Raw genomic sequence first — 21,506 nt, 5'->3', positions numbered from 1 at the left:
CCAGTAAGCTTGTAGTGTGAAGACGCAGCCAGGGTAAGGAAGAGATAAAATGATGTTTGCTGACGTTATGTTTGCACTGAAACCAGAATTTGAAAGTTTTTTTCCTTACTGATGAGGAGCAATGATGTACTTAACTTGGCATTTTTGGTGCTCTCTGGCATCCCATGGCCATCTCCTTCTGGCCTGGGGTGCAGCTTTGCCAGAAATTTTTGTTAGAGATACAGCTCCATTTGAAAATGCCTTCTTGTGAAGGTCACAGCACTAGTGCAGATAAGGGATGTGTCAGCACAAATGGATTTTATTGTGCCTTGATTTAGAAGGATAGCCTTCTTTCCTTAGTGCTGAGATAGAGTAGTGTCCATTGGCAGAGCCTGTGCAGCGTAGGCTGGCCCTTGTGGCTAATCTGGAGTTAATCACTAAATCAGTAATCTGGAAAGGCAGCTTCTTTCAAAAAGAAGAGCATTTCCCTCTTCCCTCCTGGGTTCTGGCTTCTCACAGCTGTGTAAGCAGCTCTGCAGAGCTGCATTGTTAGCAGTGTGGTGATGTCCAAGTAGGCAAAAGTTTTGTTTTAACCTCTGGTCTTCTATTGCAGAGCACCAAAACCAAAGCAACTAGCTTTGTTTCCTAATTTCTGATTGTTCTTCACTACAGATATTTAAAATCTACTCAAGTAACTGCAACCTGAAGCGTTCTCTTTGGAGGCTGCATTGCTCTCATTTACCTTGCTGGTGCTATTGCTCACGTCTCAAGAAGAGATGTTGGGGTGTTTTTCCTTGCTGTGCGTTATGCGGTGACATCTGAGGTGACTCATTAGGACTGTGCTCCTTAAGTGACGTGGAAGAGCAGATTCTAAATTTGTCTGTGACAGCCACACAACATCAAGCACGGCACAGTAGCGCTTGTTTGCATGCATGGAGTCAAACTGTTCAAAACTGAATTAGGTGAGAAAATAAGGTTAAGAAATTCCATTGCTTTGTTTTCCCCTAGCTCTGTATGCATCTGGGCTGTGCTCTGTGCCTTGAGGTTTTATTTCCTTCCAAATCTGGATGGTCTGGTCTTTCATCTGAGATGAGGAAGACCGAGGCAGCTATTTATGCAATGGTTTGGCAAATTAGAGTGCTTTTAAAGTCATCAGAAATGTTGTCCTTAGTAGGAAGCTCTCACATGCATGCATTAGAAGCAGCCGTAGTGCGTCGCTGTTTGTTGTTGGATTCCAGATTTCATCCATGCAGATCATAGGAAGAATGAATCACTGTGGAAAAGAGCATGCTGGCAGGGAAAGCAAACATCCTTCCTGGCGTATTCACAGACTGGAAACCTTTGCTCAAGCGTGGTTTGGAAGCTTTCTTCTAGATTGAAGTTTAATGGAGAAAAACTGGGGTTATGTGTTGCTCGTGCTGTTGTCTGCTCTACCTGAGCTGGGAACAAACGTGTTTGGAAACTTCCCAGTTCTGAGAGCTGGATGTGCTGTAATCAGGATACCTGAGCTCTCTTCTTGCTGGTGAGGAATGGATGCAGGTGGTGCAAGAGGAGGCAGGTCCCTGTTCCTTCCTCTTACATACCCTGTTAATTTCTCCTCTTCCAGATTTCTCTGAACTGCTACACTCAGTTTGCTATCTTAGCCTTTTCCAGCCCTAAGCCCCGCTATCCCATCCAGCTGCTGTTTGGGAGTGGTTCTTGTGTCATGGCTCAGATACCTTTGTGCCGAAACAGAGAGCCTTGTAGTTCATTAGCTAGCAAATTAAGGCTCTGAGACAGATGGAAAACTGCTCCTATCATCTGAGAAACAGCAAAGCGTCGTCTGAAACTGAGTGGGCTGCAGTTGCATACTGTGAGTGTTTGTCTGCACACAAGAGTCTGTAACTGTGCAGACTTCTCCATGTGCTCTCAAGTTTATTTTCTCTGCTCTGTTTGTTTTGGGCATCTGCAATTGGTTTGTTACTTTTCAGGTTAACAACTGTTGTACCCTGAAGGAGTACACAGGAAATAGAACACAGAGCCTGATAAGACCCCAAAGCTGTGGGCAATGCTTCCTTGTTACTAGGAGGTGTCAGTGTAAAGTCCGTGCAAGGAGGTGATTTAGCTTGGGTGTGGGCTGGTGATGCTGAGATGAAAGTTAGTGATAAGCAGTGCTAGTCCTTTCCCTAATCTCCCCATTAGTGCTGCCATGCAATGTGTTTATTATATGCTTGCACTCAGTTGAAAACCCACACTGCATTGGCTGCCCTGGTTTGGTGTGGTTCTGTAGCTGCTGCACATAGGTGCTTGGTGTGGAATGGATCCCATCTGGCTGCTGTTCCTGGGAAGAAGCCAGATACTGCAAATGTAGATCTGTTTGGAGTTACTGAACAAAAATGCCATTTTGTCCCAGGAAATAAGGAATAGCTTTCATTATCAAGCAAGAAACCCTGAACTCAAGTGTAACCAACATACATAAAATTGAGGTAATTTGGATAGACTTGAAAAATCTGCGTATAGAAACCTAACCCTGGAATTGGGAATGGATGTTGGTGTGTGTGCATATGCTCTTTCCTTCATTTGGAGCTTGTAGGTGTGGGAAATGCCTGTTTCCCATGGGCAGGAAGGGGTGGGTTGGGAGACAAGTTGCACGAAATTGCTTGAGCCCTACATTTGCTATGGAAGTTTTTAGCTGGCAGTTCACAGATCAGTGTCTGTTCTTTCAACATGATTGGGAGTCATGTGGGCCATTTACAGAAGGTGTTTAATTTTCCTAATCTCATTCCAGGAGTTAGGAAATAAGCAATTTGCTCATCCAAATGATGTTGTTGTTCTGTTACTTGTGCGAGGTGCTACACAAACACAGAGCAAAGCAGCTCAGTGTCAGTGCTGTTGCAGTGATGTGCATGAATTGGAGCAGGTATTTCTGACAGAGTTTTGCTCACAGCTTAGAAGAGCAATGTGAAAACAAGGCAGCAGATATGGTGGAGGGCTGAAATTACCATCTTTATTTGTACTTCAGAATAACTATTTATAACACAGATTTTATTTGATGTGAGTTGCATGTTTTGAGATGATTAATTCTGAGTGTAAGTGAAGCAGCATCTAGCCCTTAACTAGGTCGTATCTGCTTGGTGTGAGTGTGGATAACAGAAGACAGTGACAATGTGAGGTGTTTTTCAGTTCTCTGTTCTATTCAAAAGCACATCCAAACTTCCTGGGATTTTTGAAGAGACTGCTCACCAGTAATGTGTCTGCTGACATAGATGAATATTTACAGCTTGACTGAGCAGAACATGGTCTGTTTCCTGGAACTGTGAGCACACAGTGCAGCTGAAAGCCAGTCGTAACGTTGATCTGATAACTTCATAAACCAGACAGAATGGTCCTGTTGTGCTGCCAGTGTACATTTGGTCACCTGTGCTCATTCCAGTGTGGGTTTTTTTTGGGAAAGCAAGGGGGCTGTTTGTTAGTTTGTTTCACCTTTACCAAAGCAGATTCTTTTTTCATCTGTCAGCAGAATTGCCCTTCTGTTTGAAGCTTTGGGTGATGCTTGTGAATGCTTGGGATGAGTGAGCCAGGAGAAAATTGCTTTGGCTCTCCAATGCCATAAGTAGTTTCCAAGGCTAGCCTGCTTGTTCTATCTGCACATGTGATAAGCAGTACCAGAGAGCATGCGTCTTCTTGCCAATTTTCAGATTATGTTGTAAGGTTTTACCATTTCTGTTTCAGCAAATGTAATTTGCAGCTTGCCTGCTGTCATTTTTCTTTAGAAAGAAATGCTGTGCCCAGCTCATGAGTGCTTCTTATTTATTGGTTCATCTTCCCTTCTTCTCTTAGGACAAAGTTGAATTATAATCCTCCAAAGGATGATGGCTCAACATACAAGATTGAACTTGAAGGGATATCTGTTGATATCATGAAAGAGATACTAGATTACATCTTCAGTGGACAGGTATGGTATTAAAAAGAACTAGGTGGAAATTGGATTGCTTGACAAAATAATCTGGGTTTTAACAGTACTGTACTGAAAGACAAATCCATCAGGAGGCACACTTTAAAGATTAATGATGAAGCAACTGCAGAGTGGTACATCTCACATAGGCTCTGCCCATGAAATAAAGGCAGCAAGTTCTGCAAGGAGTTCTTTCATGTCACACCATGGAGGAGGACTCTGAAAAATTCCATTTTGAGTAATTGTTTTTGTTTAGTAACCTGTGCTTGTTCACTGTTTAGTAACCTGCTTTAAAACAGACCACTACCAGAAAAGTAAACTGGATTGACAGCAGTGTAGGCTGAGACCACGTCACTGACCCCATGTATTGAAGTACTGCAGGCATTCTCACGTCTGGTTCTCCTGCCATGTGCCCGTTGTGTCTTTATTCCAGTAGCCTTAGCAGGAATCAATGTGTGCAGTTCGTTCAGAACCAGAGTTACTGCTGAACTGCTTAAGCTTTAGGCAGAAGCAAAGAAGCAGATATGCCTTGAGATTCTTTTCTGGACATTCACTTTTTTTAAAGACTATTAATTTATTGCAGAAAAATTCATTACAGGTTCTCAGATGAGAGTAGCAATTTCATGGTTCCCTGGGGTGCAAAATCCTGCAGTGACACCTTCTGTCAATCTAATCCCTTCCCATTCCTTGATTAATTTATATACGTGTAGTAGTCGTATTGATTTCTCATAACTTTTGCAATGCTGTTAATATTCCATTTCCCAGCCACTGAGAATGATTGTAGTGAATATGGACATGTCATGAAGCAAATGGGTGATAGTAGCATAACTTCTAAATTAATTCTTGCAGATCAGGCTAAATGAAGAAACTATCCAAGATGTGGTACAGGCAGCTGATCTCCTGCTGCTTACAGACTTAAAAACTCTCTGCTGTGAGTTTTTAGAAGGTTGCATAGCTGCTGAGAACTGTATTGGTATTCGGGACTTTGCACTGCACTATTGTTTGCATCATGTTCACTACCTTGCCTCAGAGTATCTGGAAACTCATTTTCGAGATGTCAGCAGCACAGAGGAATTCTTGGAACTGACTCCTCAAAAACTGAAAGAAGTGCTGTCGATGGAAAAGCTCAATGTTGGAAATGAAAGATACGTCTTTGAAGCAGTGATTAGGTGGATTTCTCACGATTCAGAATCGAGAAAGGTCAGGATACTAAATGGTTTATTTTTTGCATGTGACTTCAATCAGTATGCTTATTCTAATGGGTGGGAACTTCAGATAGAGTCATTTAGCTTGGAAAAAAACTCATGTGATCATTGAATTCAGCCATCATGTAACACTACCAAGTCTACCACTTCAACCATGCCCCCCAGCTTGATGTCCACGTGACCCTGAAATACCTCCAGGGCTGGGGATGCCACCACCTCCTGGGGCAGCCCACTCCAATGCCTAACAACTCCTTTCATAAGAAATTCCCCCTAACATCCAATCTAAACCTCCCTTTGCACAACCTCATGTAGTTTCCTCGTGTCCTGTCGCTTGACTCCTGTGCTGCAACCTCCTTTCAGGTAGTTGTAGAGAGCAACGAGTTCTCCCTTCAGCCTCCTCTTCTCAATACTAAATCCCTGCTCTCTCAGCTGCTCCTTGTAGGTCTTGTTTTCCAGGAATGTTATTTTCAGGGCTAATCTGATTTTTATAGAGTTGAATTTTGCCAGAAATGCAGACTGTGTGATTGTAGTAAAAGCATGAAAGAAAGCTGTGCTGATGATATATTCTTTCCTGTCTTTATTATTTAATAGGCATTAAGAAGAAGAAAGAAACCCTTTGACACTTAATGATATAATGTTGTTCTCAGAGAGAGAAAGCAAGTAGCACATTTCTAGTGAGACTTCAAAGAATTCTTAGTAACATTGCAGTAGATCTTGTTACTACTTCCAAATATCAGAAATGCTCTTTAAAGTTTTTGTTAATGTGTGTGTGAATGCCTTAGTGTCATTCCATGGAGTGTTGGGAATGTTGAGTTGGTCTCTTTCTGTAGGTTCACATGAAGGATGTCATGTCAGCAGTGTGGGTCTCAGGCTTGGATGCTGCGTATTTACGTGAGCAGATGATGAGCGAACCACTGGTACGGGAGATTGTTAAAGAATGCAACAACATCCCACTCACACCACCTCAGCAGGGAGAGGCCATGCTGGCCTCCTTCAAGCCCCGTGGCTACTCAGAGTGCATCGTGACTGTTGGTGGGGAAGAAAGAGTGTAAGTATTGAGTGGCACTGCAGGTTGGTACAAATGGTCAAATAGAAGCATCTAGGTCTGAGAATGCAGCGTGGAGTCAGTATTTGCACCTCAGTGTGCTTGTTACCCTATCATTTGAACTTGGTTTGGAGTTGTTCAGCCACGCCTGAGATATTTTTCGAGTGGTTCAGCAGTAAGTAGTTGTTTTGTGATAATCCTCTGACTTAGTAGGATGTGGTGTTTGTTTGGTATCAGTTGTGTTGGCTGCTTTGTTGGTGTTTTTTATTTTGTTTCTTACTCAATAGATTGTACTCAAAACAAGTGCAGAACTTTGGAGAAACACTTTTCTAATCGTCTTAAAAAGCATCTATAGTAATCTGAAAGATAATGAGCATATACTTTAACTGTTTCGTCTACGACAGCTGTGGTTCTAAAGTAAAGTCATTATTGGTGCACCTGAGGTGCCAGGTGAAAATTGGCGTGTCACAGAATAATCCCTTTCTGTGCCAGAGCAGTTCTAGTACTTGCAGCACTCTAAAAGATAACTCATTATTACAAATATTCAAATAACTTTTTGCTCATCAGTTTGTAGGTCACTTTGCTGAGAGGTTACTGATAATCTCTATCCATTCTTTTGTTCAAGTTTGCTCCTAAAAAAATAATACAGGTAAATGCAGTATGAATGAGGAGGGCCTGCTTTTTATGTCTCCAGTGCGTAGAAAACTAAACTTACCTTATCAGGGAAATGCTGCACTTTATGAATGTGTGTTGTGGACAGCATAGCTTTAGATACAAGTAGTTAGTTAATGGTGAACTTGTAAAACTGTGCTTTGGTTTTGTTTGTTCCCCACCTTGTGTTCAGATCCCGGAAACCAACCTCAGTGATGCGGTGTATGTGTCCTCTTTATGATCCCAATAGACAGCTCTGGATTGAACTTGCTCCTATGAGTATTCCAAGGATCAATCATGGAGTGTTGTCAGCAGGTAAAGGGGAGCTTTGTTTTTGTAAAGGCAGTATTATGGAAACTTACCAGTGCCTCAAAATATGAGATACAGTTTATATATGTTTTTTGTTTAAGATTACGTTGCACTGGGCTTATTTCATGCTTCCCCTTTGTCTGCCCAAAACATCACTTTATTCTGTGAAAATCCCTGTCATATGAGTGTCTTATAGTCACCATCCCCAAAGTACCTGTTGGAATCTGCTCATCTGTTTTTCCAGGAGTGTATTGTGTTTTGAGTGAATTCTAGTTGCTGCATCACTGAATGTGTTGAGGAGTATCTGCAGTGGTAGGCTTCAGTGTGGGTAGAACTTTACTTCTTGCAGTCCAGAGTGTGACCTGTGACTGCTCTGAAACTCAGCAAACGTAGGATACAGCTCACCAGTCTTGTTGCCTTGCTCAGTGAACACAAGTCCTGTTTTTAAGATCACGTTGCTTTTTGTTTTACAGAAGGATTTTTATTTGTGCTCGGTGGTCAGGATGAAAACAAGGGAACGCTGAGCTCTGGAGAGAAATACGATCCAGACACCAATTCCTGGAGTTCCTTGCCACCAATGAATGAGGCAAGATCATTGTTTAACTGTTGGAGTTGATTTTTTTTTTCTACTTTGGCAAAATTCTGCTTCTGCAGAATTATTATCTGAATCTCTGATCATTTGCATCTTATGCATTCAGAGTCATGCTAGGGATTGCTTTCTGCTTATACCCTGTTGCTACCTGTAGCCTGTTAATGGCTGCAGGACTGGCAAACACAGACTGTTACTGAAGAGCTTGCTGTGCAGTTGAACTTCAGGAATTTCTTGCTGTCAAGTGCCTGTACTTGAGCTCAAAGGAAATCCACATTTGTAGTTGTGATGCATTGTGAGAGTAGAGATCTGAAAAGCAACAGCTTTGTTTTGGAGATCACTGCTGTGCAAACTGAAATATGGCCAAGCTCTGTTATTAGATTTCTGCAGCGTCGCTTTTGCTACTCTTGTTTTTTTTTTTTTTTTTCTTTGAATATCCTTTATATTCTGTAATTGGAGAATATAATAATCTTATTTGTGAGATTCAGACTTCATTGTATTTAAAAAATATATATATAGGAAAAGCACTGTAGTAATTGATACCAGTATCATTGGGCTGAGAGACACAAGAGAAGATTGTATTGACTGTTCACAGTTAGCACTTATTTTTTACAGTGCTAACCTCGTTGATATTCCTTAGGCACGACATAATTTTGGTGTGGTGGAGATTGATGGAATTCTGTACATTCTGGGAGGCGAGGATGGTGAAAGGGAACTAATCTCTATGGAGAGCTATGATATTTATAACCGTACCTGGACCAAGCAGCCAGACTTGACTATGGTTAGAAAGGTAAGAATTACTTTGTATGTTACCACCTTCCTTGCTGTTAAACAGTTGCAACCATCCTGTGTATCATAAGGCTTTGCTTCAACTAGAAACTAGTAAGTAGCATGGGAATGAGAGCACATTTCTTGTCTAGGTATATTAGAACCATGGCTGAAAACATTTGTGCACAATACATGTAAGTGTATGTAAGTGTGTGTATGGTTAGTTTTGAGCTCTTGGTATAATGCATTTGTGGGTAATCTTGTGTTCTTCTCTTTTTTTGAGATTGGCTGCTATGCAGCTATGAAGAAGAAAATCTATGCAATGGGTGGAGGCTCCTATGGAAAGCTCTTTGAGTCTGTTGAGTGTTACGACCCCAGGACTCAACAGTGGACGGCCATCTGTCCTCTGAAAGAGAGAAGGTGGGTGAAGATGGAGCTTGGGAGGGGAGAGGGATGGCTAGACTGCTGGAGTCAGTCAGAACCCCCCAGAATAGTCACTGAAGCACCAGTATTATTTTTGTTTGTTTTTAAGTAAAGGAAGAGTTGACTGATGATGTCATCAGTGCTGTGTCAGTGTGTGTTTGATAACGTGTGTGGCCTTTGTAACACTGAAGTGCTGATGCTCTGATGAGTGAAAGTTGCCTTTATTCATGGGGTAAATCCCTATGTATTGCTGTTAGAAATCACTGAGGATTTTACTGTCTTCCTGATCATGGTGGCCTGTAATTGTAATGCCAAGATGTGGCTGAGCAAAGAGAAGTATTCAATCAATCAAAATGTTTCTGTAGAGGTATGCTTAGCATATTACAAGCAATACTATCCTGAGGCAAAGTGAAGAGTAGAAATCATAGTTCAGTTGGAACTTCAACGTTTTCAACATTAGAGATAAATGCATAATGTAGTGGTAAATGTGTATATGTGTATATTTCATCAATAAATGGTATATATAAAAATACATGTAAAAAACTGAAAGCTTTCAGAAGGATGGAATGTTTTGGTATATCTTCTGACTGTGTGTTTTTTGTGGGTTTTGTTTTTTTTCTTTTCATTATTGGATTCTTAGGTTTGGGGCAGTGGCCTGTGGAGTTGCCTCTGAGCTTTATGTGTTTGGTGGGGTCAGGAGTCGTGATGACAGCCAAGCCAGCGAGATGGTGACGTGTAAATCTGAGTTTTATCATGATGAATTTAAAAGGTAACTAATTATAGCCATAAGCCTAGGGAATACATACAAATCAACAGTCACAGTTGGCTTTTGAAACAGTGTAGATTCTTGTCATAGAAAAGATGCTGTGGGTGCTGTTCAGTCCACAGTTACCTCTACCACTGTGTGTGGCTGATCTCCTCTTGTTTGTTTTGAATCTGCTTCTGACAACTTTGTTATCTCTTGACTCTTGTTTTAGAATCTACTTAACTGCCTGTGGTAACTGTTTAAAACATTGCTTATATTAGTCTGAATTTTATGGATAAGTTACCTTATGCTTTGGGTGTAATTGGAAAACTTTTGTACCTCCAGTGTTTTCTTTTTGCATTTAACTATAAATTTCTTTTCGTGTTTTCTTTTTAATCAACCAAATTGAAATAGGACTCTGCAGTCAGATATCTCAAAGAGAATTGACTGTGGTGGAGTTTACTAAATCTGTTACAAGAACCACATCTTAGGATGTGACCTGTATAAAAGCATATAAAAATCGTATAGCAGTGGGGAATTTGTTATATAGTCTTATTCCAAGGTGCAGATATAAGGAGACTTTAATCTCTGTATGAAATTGACTTTTTGTTGTTGTAAGTGATGTCCAAAAGAGCTCTAACCAGAAGAAGCTGGAGAGGTAACACACTTCAAGGTGGCTATGGGAAGCAGACAGATTATAAGAGTTCCTGCTGATTCTCCCTGGTGTTTTCTGTTCCTCTGGGGGCATGGGGAAATGTTAAAAGTGAATAAGCCTTAGGGCAGGAGAGTTTGCAGAAGAAAAATTCTGGAAATAGATGGTGTCCAACAAACTGCCTCCTGCTTTAGTTGATTTGATGGAAATGTTTCCAGATTGATGCCATTCTTCAGGTGCTCTGTGGCTCACAATTCCTTACCAGTGACTGTAAACTTGTTTCACTGGTTGGTGAAGTTTGAGCACAGGTGAGTTGGTGCCACCTGCTGTCTGCAGCACAGGTACCTGCCAGGCAGCATTTCTAATGCCTGCGTTTCTATTTTTGCTTAGTGGCATCCTAGGGAGTTACAGGATTCGACTAAAGATATAATACAGTTCCAGTCACTTCAGCTCTTGATCTTGCACCCCTTCTGTCATGTGAGTGCCACAAGGGTGTGCTGGCACAAGGTGAGGTAGCAGTAGTCTGACTGTCCAGCTGCAGCTGGAGGCACTTGTAGGGAGCTGCTCACGTTGTCTCTTTATCTTCTGCCTTGCCAGTGCATGTCATTTGTTTTGGAAATGCGTCTTAATGTGACCTTGAGTTAGGGCTGTAGGCAGCAGATCTACCTTTGCTCTAAGCAGTTCTCTGCTCTCTGGTTTTGGGAGAGCCCTTTGTCACCGTTGGAGCAAGAAGTGATGTTCCTTACCAGAAGAGGGTGCTGTGATACCATGGTCTGTTACAGCAGCAGCCAGCACGGACTGGTAGTTATCTCCAGATCCAGACACAGTTACACTTTGCAGGGTGAGTGCCGTCTGTCAGAGGCAAGGCAGGGCTTGAGGAGCCTGAGCTGGGCCTGCTTAGGGGCAGTTCCTCCTTAGTGCATAGTTAATGTGGTATGTACAGAGACTGATTCGTCATCTTAATGTTTTGCAGTTATTACAGATTATTAATTTATTATTGAAAAGCATGTATTTCTGCAGTAATAGTTTCTAAAACAAATAATAGTAATCAGTCTCCTACTACTACCAGCAACATCAAGGAGTCAGGAGGAGGGAAATGAGCACCTCTGAACTGCCAAGAGCTTATTCATTTTCTAGTCAGGATGAAGAAATAGTACTGGAACAATCTAATTAAACCTGAAATACCACATTGACTGTGATGACATGATTGACAAAAATCTAGAAGCATGAGGATAAAAGGGAACATTTGTGGAAAGGTGGTATACGTTTGCAAGACTGTTTAATGACAGTGAGCCAAAAGCACAGCATGTAAATTCCAGCTGTGTATCCAGAAGGGTTCTGTAGCCAAAATTCCTAGTGACTTTTCAGTAGTTGCATGTTGTTATCTCATTCTTCCTAATGAACCACAGAGTTTTCTGGGTTTAATTAACTTCAGAACTCCATCACGTTTGCTTTCTGAGTGTGAAGCACTTCTGGTTCTCTGAGTTCAGCTCTCAGATATTGGTGGTTCACAGCTATGGGCAGCAATAGGCACGTCTCATTTATGTGTCATAGCTCTTATTACCTGTGAACAGAGGATGTAGCATCATCCTAGGAACCCTAGAGCCTGTGAGGAACTGAGTTACAAGTTTTGTTTAGTGTATATGAATAAGCATATGCAATTACATCAGTGTGTAAATCTGCTTTGGATTGGGTAAAAAGGCTGAGGCTTAGCTTTATTTTGATGGTACCTGAGTCCAAGATAATTCACAGTGCATGGTCTTTGAGAATTGTAGTTCTTAAGTACAATACAGACTCCTCCAAGGACTGGGAATATGCAGAGTTCTTCACCCTAGAAAAAAACAAACACTGAGTCCTGCTACACTGTGCTACATAAACAAGTAGTGAGATAAATGAAGTGAGATGGAATACTAACATAAACATGAAGTATAAACAGAGTACTGTAGTAATTTATATTGTACTTGAAAAATTTCTGTAACTGAAATGTTTCAGTTAATAAATATTTTGTCAGTTTGTCTTTAGACTTACATGAGTGAGCATAGGCAAGTAGAATACAATTGGAGCGCAGCTTTCTTGGGGCTGCAGATGCAGATTTTAAAGGCAGGGATTGAGCTTTGTGTGCATGCATCCTCTCTTTTAAAACACTACTCAAGATAAGAATTGATTTTTAAAAATGTGAAAGTGGGAGATGTGCAACATGTGCCAGAGCTGTTGGTGTGCCCTGTCCTTGGCTATAGCCACGGGTGGGCTGTCAGTGGAGAGTGGTTTTCTAAACCATTTTTGTTTTCCTTAGCTCCTCATTCAGAAGTTTGCTGCTATCTTGGGGAGTAATGGTGAGGGGTGCTTGCTCTGAAACAAGTCAGTTAACAACTGCTCTGAACAGTCAATTAACAACTACTTAAAATATTTATTGTGCTGATGGGCCATCATGGAAATAAGATATTTTCAGTGATACGTGAATGGTAAACCAACTGATTTTGTAACATAGTACTAGGAAGAGTCTTACATACAGTATCTTGGAATCTCGTTACTAAGAAATGCTTATGCAGATGTAATGAGAAATCTGACAGCACTATCAGTCAGCCAGTTAAGAGGAACACAGAAGAGGTTTTCATTCATTTGTAGGCTTCCTTTCACAGCTTGTGTTAGCTTTCGGTGACGTGTATGGAATACATGGGCTCTGTTTTGTGCCTCAGCGTGCTTCCCGTTTGGAAATAAAAGTTACCATCCTGCTTACAGCTTACAGCAGTTCAGATGAATTTATTTGTCTGTATCACTTTAAGACAGAAAGAAAAAAAAGATTTCTTCCCTTTTTAAAAGGTTTCAGTGGAAGCATATTTCAGTTTGATAGTAATTGTTTTTGTCTCTAGTTAGGCGCCGTCTCCTCTGCTGCTCTCGGGTTGGGTTTGAGGAGACCCATCCTGGAGAAGCATGTGAGAGTTACGTTCCAGAGAGTGTTTTCACATTCCTTTTTTATGGTGTTTTTTCCATACTGTTCCAGCAGTAGGCACAGCCCACGTTGAGCTGGAGCTTCGTCAAGTGCTGATGAAATGTGACCCCTTGCCCTTCCTGTCTTTGTTCCTTCCTAGTTCTAACTGTGAAAACTGCTGTAAGTGTTCCTGAAAAGTTGTGGCTGTTCTTTTAAAAGACGTGTTGAGAAAGGCTGAGAGTGAATTTTCACAAGCAACCACAGATGCTTTAATTTCTTCTTTCTTTTCTGAAGTGCAGCAGTAGTAAAACGGTTGGGTCCCACACTTTTTCCTTTAAACTGGAACCTTGGGTTTCTAGTGGAGCCAACCCCCAGAGTTCGTGTGATTTCTGAACTTGATGAGTAGCTAAAATAACCCATCTAGTGTTATGTGTTTCCTTCCCTTGACATAGGCCTGTATTTACCACTAGAAAGCAAAACAACCCCTTCCTACCCAACAAACCTACAGTCTTCCTCCTCCATTTCTCTGCCTTTTATGCACCCTTCCTAATTTGAGGTAACTTGGTGCTAAATGTGAAGCTACTGAATCTGTTCCTTTCCTGCAGCAAGGGAAGGGAGCTACTGAAACTTGCTGAAAGGTGTTTGGTGGTGTAACAGAGCTACAGTGGTTCAGAAAAAGATTGCTTTCCTCTCATCATGGTTTGGTTGCTGTCCTTTGCGACAGCTGCAGAGGACAACATTCCTGTGCTTTTCCTAAAATCCCAATCATTTATTGTATAGCACAGACACAAAGTTGGAGAGAGAAACTTTTGAAAGCCAAACTAAGGGATTAGCTGTCCCGAGGCAAATGGTGTGTAACAGCATCTCCTTTGGTGCCAGAAGGGAGGCTTCTTACTTCTGAATCATGAGTTAGGGCAATACAGGCTTTTCAAAGGTCAGCTGTGAGAATATTTCTGAACTTTCCCCTCAAACTAACCAGGTGTGGGATTGGAAATAGGTGGAGCTGTTGGCAAGGTTTATCCAACTTTCCTGTTCTCTTTAAATTATTAAATAATAAAAGATCCAGGAGCGGTCACCTGAAGCATCATTAATTTGTATTGTCTTCAGTAACTATGACAGCAGCTGCTCAAGTGCAGTGGCAGAAATTTTGTTCAAAGCCATAGAGAGGGAACTGACAGCTGCAGACAGGGGACATCCTTAAAGGCCACCGTGGGTAAAGAGTATGTACTCACTTGGCTACCAAAGGTTTCAGCAAGGAAAAGCGAATTTTGCTTGGTAGGAAGGTCAGGCTGTTGTAGTGTTAAGATGTAATATCTTAAATGGGAACACGGGAGAGTTGTAAGATTACAGAAGGAGCTGGGAGGTGATTGAGAAGAGCCTGATACCTGATTGAGAAGTTCTGTTTAAATTCCGAGGTGAGGACGTTTCTGTCTCCAAATCTCTTACAATTTTGAGTTCCAATCTTGTTTAAATGTTTAATTGTTTAAAATGAAGCACTGCCAAGCGCTGCATTCCTCTTACTGGGCAAGGGGATTCTTGTAGCTGATAATGTGCAATTGAAGAAGTTGAGGAACTATAGATGGGAAGGCATTGCTTCGTGACAAGCCCTTGCTATAGCAACATGTTATTTCCTGTGCTGTGGACTATTACAATTATGATTTTGATTTATTTTTTCTAAGGTAAAGTTCCTTGAAGTTGTCTTTGTAGGGACAATTGATTGTTGCAGCTGTTGCAGAAAGGGCTCTTACATGATTGCTGTCTTCATAAGATTACTGGTTGTGTGTAAGAATTTGTTTCAGATTGGGTTATAGAGTGAAGCAATTCTGAAATAAAGTAACTTCAGCATGAAGCATCAGAACTTGACAAATAGCAGTACTGTGTGGGCTTCCCAGCTAGGAGGAGCCAGGATTGTCTTGAACTGGACAATGTTCCCAGCAGTTCTTAAAGTCACTTGTGCACTCTGCTTTTGACTCAAGGATGGTGGCTGGAAAGAGAACCTGGATTTTTTTTTTTTTTTAATGTGCTAGATTGAAAAAAAATAAACATACAGCAGTTCTCTGTTATTATTTTCTTACAGGTGGATTTATCTAAATGACCAGAACCTATGCATCCCAACTAGCTCTTCTTTTGTGTATGGAGCTGTGCCTATTGGAGCCAGCATTTACGTGATTGGAGATCTTGATACAGGTCAGAATTAAAACTAATAACTTCTGCTTATTTTCTTCTAGTATGTTTTTTTTTTTTTTTAATATTATACATGTAGAATAAGAACCTAGAACTTCAGTTCTCTGTAATCATAGATCAGATTACGTTGTTACTGTTGTCTTCAGAGAGTTAATGCTAGATGTTGAGAGATTTATAGTGGTTTGTTGTTATTGCTGTACCTCTTCAAAAAGAAATTGAGCACTGTAAACATTTGGTTGATTTGTTGCTTGAAGATCGGAAGAAATCAGGACTAAGAGATTGTTACTGCATTCATGTAAATATGAGAACAAAATTAGTGCCAGGGTTGTTCATCCCATCTGTATGAGAACTGTTGAGCCGTGGCCTGACCCACTGATTGAGCACCTGGAGAAAGGACCCGGGCAGCCCTGCAGGCACAGGTGAAGGCAATTCAGCTGTGTGAGCAGAAGGGCTGCAGCCTGGCTGCACCTCTTAGACCTCATTTAAGGGCTGACTGCCACTGGGTAGGATCTCTTTCTGGAGATCCCTCTTTGGTGAGCTTTCCCCTGTGAACCTGGAATCTTCTGATACAGGTGAGCAATCTTCTTCCCTTTCCTCATAGCACCTTTCTGTTGTGCTGGTCCTTCTGTCATCCTGCCTTTGTTGTAATGCCTTTCCCATCGTACTGATCTGTCTATTTGCTGCACCATCCTTGCAGCAGTAAGCAGGTAGTTCTGCATTTTGGGCCTTCATCTTTTGCTGTCCCTGACTGTGTTAGTGGCCCTTACCTCTAAGTCTTAACCACACAGGTGTACTGACAAACACATTTGTACTCCTTCCACACAGCTCTCAGCATCTGGCCCTGCTGTAAAAGATATCTGAGAGAGTACATGTTTTATGGCTGTGTGTGTGTAAAACAGGGCTTTCTGCAGAATATAGAACAGTAAAAGTCCAAGTGATGTGTATTAGGATAGAAGAAATGTCACAGTTTCCTTTTGAGAACGATTTCAGCAGGGTATCCAGAAGCCAATCTGCAGTCCTGTGCGTGCTCTTGTTCCCACATCTCCATTATTAGAGGTGGAATGTGCTGCTGGGTCCAATACGTCTTTAAGCATTCTTCTCTCTTTCTCCACACGTGGGTTTAGGTACGAATTACGACTACGTTAGGGAGTTTAAGAGAAGCACGGGGACGTGGCAGCGCACCAAGCCGCTGTTCCCATCGGACCTTCGCCGTACCGGCTGTGCAGCCTTGAGGATTGCAAACTGCAAGCTCTTCCGACTGCAGCTCCAGCAGGGCTTGTTCCGCATCCGCGTTCCTTCCCCGTGATCCGTGTGCTGGCAGTGGAGGAGACTGGAAGAGTTCTGCGCAGTCCACCATATGTAGCTCTATATAAAGGAAAAGCTGAGAAATTACAACTGAAACTTACACTGTATGCTGTGCTTTGGTATGGTAACTGTTTTTGTTTTAAATGCTTAAAAAGCTTGAGTCTCAGTTCTTGTTTCGGGAACAAATAACTTACGTAAACATTAAAAAGAAGAGGGGGAAAATGAGGGGGGATCGAGGAAACACCTTCAGTCGTAACCATTTGGACTTTACAGTGTGTTATTGAAGGAGATCTGCTGTGTCTGGAACTGGTGGGAGCTGGTATTCCTTTGGTGAAGTTTATTGGAAAGAGAGAAAGATTTAAGGTGCGTTTCCCTTGGGGGGAACCGATAAGAATAAATGTGCTATCTTGCACCAGATAGCTCTAATATGCAGATTATTATGAAAACTATATGAAAACCAACCTCCCTGGTGTACTGCAAAGACTGCTGTTTGACTGTGATGCCACAGGAGGCGTTGGTTGTTGCACCTTTCACTCCTAGTCCTTCCTCAAAGCTAAGGTCTGTGCCTAAAAGTGGTGGTGGTGTGTACATATGTTTTTCATTCATTTGCAATGTTTTCATTCCTAAAAATATTTTTAATATATTTAAAATGGACTAATCTAAAATGGATGCAGTATACTACAGAGAAGTAAACTGTGGTTTTTTTATGCTGACATTTGGATAGCCTGATGAACTGGTATATAGATGGGCAGCATGTGTTTCTGCATGGGGTTTTGGAGGTCGTTTCCTTGCAATAAGAGGAAATGGTTTTTGGAATGGTTCATGACGACTGCTGCTCTTGGTAGAAGACAACGAAGCTTGAGAAATTAAAGAGAATAGGTTGTGTTCCTTCCTACTTCAGGGCACTTGAAAACTAGGAGGATGTTGTTTTTTATTTATAAGACTGAGGATTATAGAAACATTTTATCTCTGGAGCAAAGGTGAAATATGGCAAAGATACATTTGTTTCACAGAAATCAGATTTTTGTATTATCACTTGCGGGAAATTTGTACGGCTATTTTAAATTGGGATCAAAAGTTGGTGTGCTAATGATTTCCATGCTAGGGCACAGAGTCTTGTTTACTGCTGTTTGATTTTGAAAGCTGGGCTTTACGGTGTGGTTATAGTGAGGAATTCAGTATCTTGCATTTTATTTCCTATTGAGTCGTGTTCACGTCAGTAGTGATTTCGACTGACTTCTGTTCTTGGTAAAGATGGGCTGGTAGAACACTGTACCTCACTTCTTGATTTCACTGTTGTTTATGATGGGTGGGATGCAACTTGTAGTTATTTAAAGGTTATTTAAAAGTAATGAAATGAGAGAGGTAGAAATAGAAATGAGGCCTCCTGCCCTTCAGAAAAAGATTTTGTACAACCAGTATTATAACTAAGTACAGTAATTTCCACGCTGCAACTTCATGGACCTCAGACACCAATCTGCCCTCGGTTGTGTTAGCATCAACCTTTGTCATTGTTGTTGAATCTCCTTAGATCTGCTGAAATACAATCCTGAACTCACACAAGAGTTACATTCAACTAAAGGTTCCTTGACGAGGCTTTCTGAAACTTGCTTTTGCTCAGTCCTTCCACAGTGCTGATGTGTAGTGGGAATTACTCCGGTTCTGAGAAAAGGGGTGGGGGAAAAAAAGGCAACAAAAGAGGGCAGCAATCAATCTGTTGGCCATTATTTATTTATTTTTTTTTATTTTTTACAATGCTTAAGTGCTGCAAAACTTGAACTGTAGACATCGATTTTCTGACCTCTATTAGATGGCATATTAAAAAAGTTTATATATTTATGCATTGCGGTGAACTTGATATGTGTGTATATATAGTCTTTAGGTTTTAAATTTATATATAATGCTTTACTACAGAAATGTGAACCACTATTTCCATCTTCAGCCATCATGTGAAATAAATCAAGTGCTGTTGGCTTATCTATAAAATCTCCCCTCTTCAAAAATTTCATGTTAATTTTGTTTCTTAGGCAAAGTGCTGAGATCCTGTATTCAAAAGTGATTGAATGTTTCTAAGTATTTGAACTTGGTTTTCTAAGTGCTTAGAAAACTCTCAGAAACTGTATGTAGACTTTTGCAGGCTGCTATCTCCTGAGTCCCTGTAGCTCCCCAGTACACTTGAGGGCATTTAGTGTCCAGAAGGCCTAAGTAATAAATGCACATAACGAATCCAAATCATATATACATTAGCAGTGTTTTGTGGTTAAAGTTATTGAACAAATGTTTACAGTTGAAGTAGGATTAACAGTAGGTATTCTTACTTTTTTTTGTAAAGGTAAATAAAGCGAGCAGTTCTGCTCTAACCGAGCTGTATTGCAAATGTGCTCAGCTAGATTTGACCGAGAAGCTTAAGTCTCTTCACCTGAAACAGTTAACTTTATTTCCTAGCATGTGGCTGGAGGTCAGGGACCAACCCTGTGCCAACACCTGCGCCTTGAGTTTCAGGTACGTTCTCAAGGCAAAAATGTAGGCGCTCCTGAGATCTCAAAATTGTCTTTGTTGGCCTTGCCTGGAAATGTTTGCGTGTTGTGGTTTTGTGTTACGTTAGTGAGCGGTTCCTGGAGAGCCGCTGGGCACAGAGGAAGGTGGGAAGTGTCAGTTGGTGTCAGTTGGTGTCAGTTGGCATGCTCAGTGACCGGTGCCTCTCTGGGAATGTGAAATTGTGCCCCTGGTTGGAGCTGGGCCTGGAAAACAGGGCCCTGCTTTCCTAAAGAGAGCCGTGCTGTACTGCTGATGGTGTGCAAGGTGGATGGCTGGTCTCTGTGCAAGGTGGAAGAGATGTTTGGCTTGATAGGATTTGATTCCAGAAGTACTGACTGGAAGGCATTGACCAGCTTCCTGAGCCACAGGGTTGAACTGGGTTCATTTGTAGGTGCTGCCACCCAGCCCCCTGTGCTGCCCTGGCACCAGCCTCCCCTGCACAGGATGGCCAAGCCACGCCTGAGGCAGCTCCTGCATTTTCTCAGCTTGCAATCCAGGAGTTTTCCAATGATTTGGCAGTTTAGTAACTATTTAAGTTGTCCTTGCTTGGCATGGTGCTCTTGATAGCCAGTCCAGCTCAATTCCTTCCAGCTTGAATCGGCCTTCATAAATCCGCACGGTTGCCCCACAGGTCACTCGTTGAGCCGTCCTCTCAGTGAGCTGCCTGGGCACTGTGCTGCTTTCTGGGGATCATGGCAGCAGGCAGCCATAGTGCTGAGGTTCTTGGGGCCAGGATGTTCATCCCTGTGCCCCCTGACACTGTGTTCACCACTGCAGGTTTGGGGTGGCCGTATCCTGGACTGAGCCCAGCATGGTCCCGCACAGCGGCTGGGCCACACGGCAGGGGTGGCTTTTTCCCCTTCACTGTGATAGGGATGGACAAACTGGTAATTGTAACAGAAAGCCACCAGTGATGGAGTGGAGGCTGCAGAAGACAGGAGTCATGGTGGTGTTTCTTTTCCCCCCTCACTCCACTTCCTACCACTGTCCCCCTCCCAAAAAGAAAAGACTTTTATTCTTTTTCCTGGGTATGAGAGATTGTTTTTGGGTAACAGAACTCCTGGCCTGGTTCCTGTTGCTCACCTGTCCTGCGTGGACTGCTCTCCAGCCCTGGGGTTCCAACTCTCATCCTCTTCCTAAGTTGAAAAAGGGATATCCTGTGTAGGGCCTTGTGCTCTGCGCTGTTCCGGACTGCAGCAAGGTCTGCACATCTTTAGATAATTCATCAGCTATTCCTCAAGTTTTCACTTTTGTGGAAATGCTATATCAGCTCAACTGTTTGGGTCAAGTGGCTTTCAGTAGCTTTGACAGTGCCTCATCTTTAAATTGAACTGAAATTAACATGAGATTACACGATAGGCAAACTTACCAAGCCGGCTCAATGGTGAGAGCAGACAGGCTTGCATTTCTTTGGTGTTTGACAGCACAAGACTTGCGTGTCGCAGCATCTGCTTCTGAGTCAGACTTCTTGCTGAAGGTACAAGTGTTTCCATCAGAGCTCCCAAGTGCCTGGCTTTCTTACCAACTCTCCTTCCAGAGAACATCAGGCAGCTTAATTAATTTTTTTGTGCAGTATTTTTTGTGCCTGCGTGACTTGGTAAATGCAGAAGAACAAGAAGCAAAGGGTTTAGGGAGTGCTTTCCCTGCTTTGGCTGCAGCATCTCTGGTGAGCTCAGTAACTGCACTGTCTGTACTGCCTGCCTGGGTTTTGGTGATGCACATTTGCCATGCCAAGTGCAGGATGCAATAACAAACAGTAGTTGTTACAAGTGCCAAACTTCTGTTTCCTCTGTGTATAGCAGTAATTCAACTCTTCTGTTCTGTACGGAGGTGCTGAAAACTCACTGTGCTCCAGAAAAGAGTAGCGGTTCTTTTTTTTTTTTTTTTTAAATGAATGTTACTTAAAACACTGTAAATCTTCAGGTTTTTTTTTTTAAGTACTGTTCTGCAGTTTTGTGTTACTCCTCACAGCTGCCTTCAGCCATCACTCCGTGTGGTGCATGCAGACACTGCTCTCTATTAGAGCACTGATGCCATGCAAGTGTATAATAAATGGCAGCTGACAATAGGTTTTAATATTTAAAATGACAAATACTTGGGTAAAGTACAATTCAGCTGAATTAATCTTATTTGCAGGAGGAAGGTTGTCTCTGGGGCGATGTGGATATGGCAGAGGACACGGGCATGCTTCAGATTTTAACCGAGGAGTGATTTTGTGCTGCTCAGTGACGCTTTCAAAAGACTTTTATT

General features: G+C 41.9%; 1 protein-coding gene across 1 annotated transcript in view; it reads left to right on the top strand.

Moving 5' to 3' along the window:
• The window catches only part of GAN (gigaxonin), a 28,319-nt gene extending 7,178 nt beyond the window's left edge, over positions 1 to 21,141 (top strand). Inside the window, exons 2-11 of the mRNA XM_048958147.1 lie at positions 3,799 to 3,913; positions 4,763 to 5,113; positions 5,949 to 6,166; positions 7,008 to 7,129; positions 7,597 to 7,709; positions 8,353 to 8,502; positions 8,764 to 8,900; positions 9,544 to 9,672; positions 15,307 to 15,416; positions 16,538 to 21,141. Of these exons, the coding sequence (XP_048814104.1) occupies positions 3,799 to 3,913; positions 4,763 to 5,113; positions 5,949 to 6,166; positions 7,008 to 7,129; positions 7,597 to 7,709; positions 8,353 to 8,502; positions 8,764 to 8,900; positions 9,544 to 9,672; positions 15,307 to 15,416; positions 16,538 to 16,719 (1,627 nt within the window). The 3' untranslated portion in view covers positions 16,720 to 21,141. The remainder of the gene's footprint in view (positions 1 to 3,798; positions 3,914 to 4,762; positions 5,114 to 5,948; positions 6,167 to 7,007; positions 7,130 to 7,596; positions 7,710 to 8,352; positions 8,503 to 8,763; positions 8,901 to 9,543; positions 9,673 to 15,306; positions 15,417 to 16,537) is intronic.
• Positions 21,142 to 21,506: the final 365 nt, after the last annotated feature.

Source organism: Lagopus muta, chromosome 12 (genome assembly GCF_023343835.1).
Source record: "Lagopus muta isolate bLagMut1 chromosome 12, bLagMut1 primary, whole genome shotgun sequence".
Taxonomy (NCBI): domain Eukaryota; kingdom Metazoa; phylum Chordata; class Aves; order Galliformes; family Phasianidae; genus Lagopus; species Lagopus muta.
The sequence above is the reverse complement of the archived record's forward strand: the minus strand, read 5'-3'. Positions and strand labels throughout refer to the sequence as shown.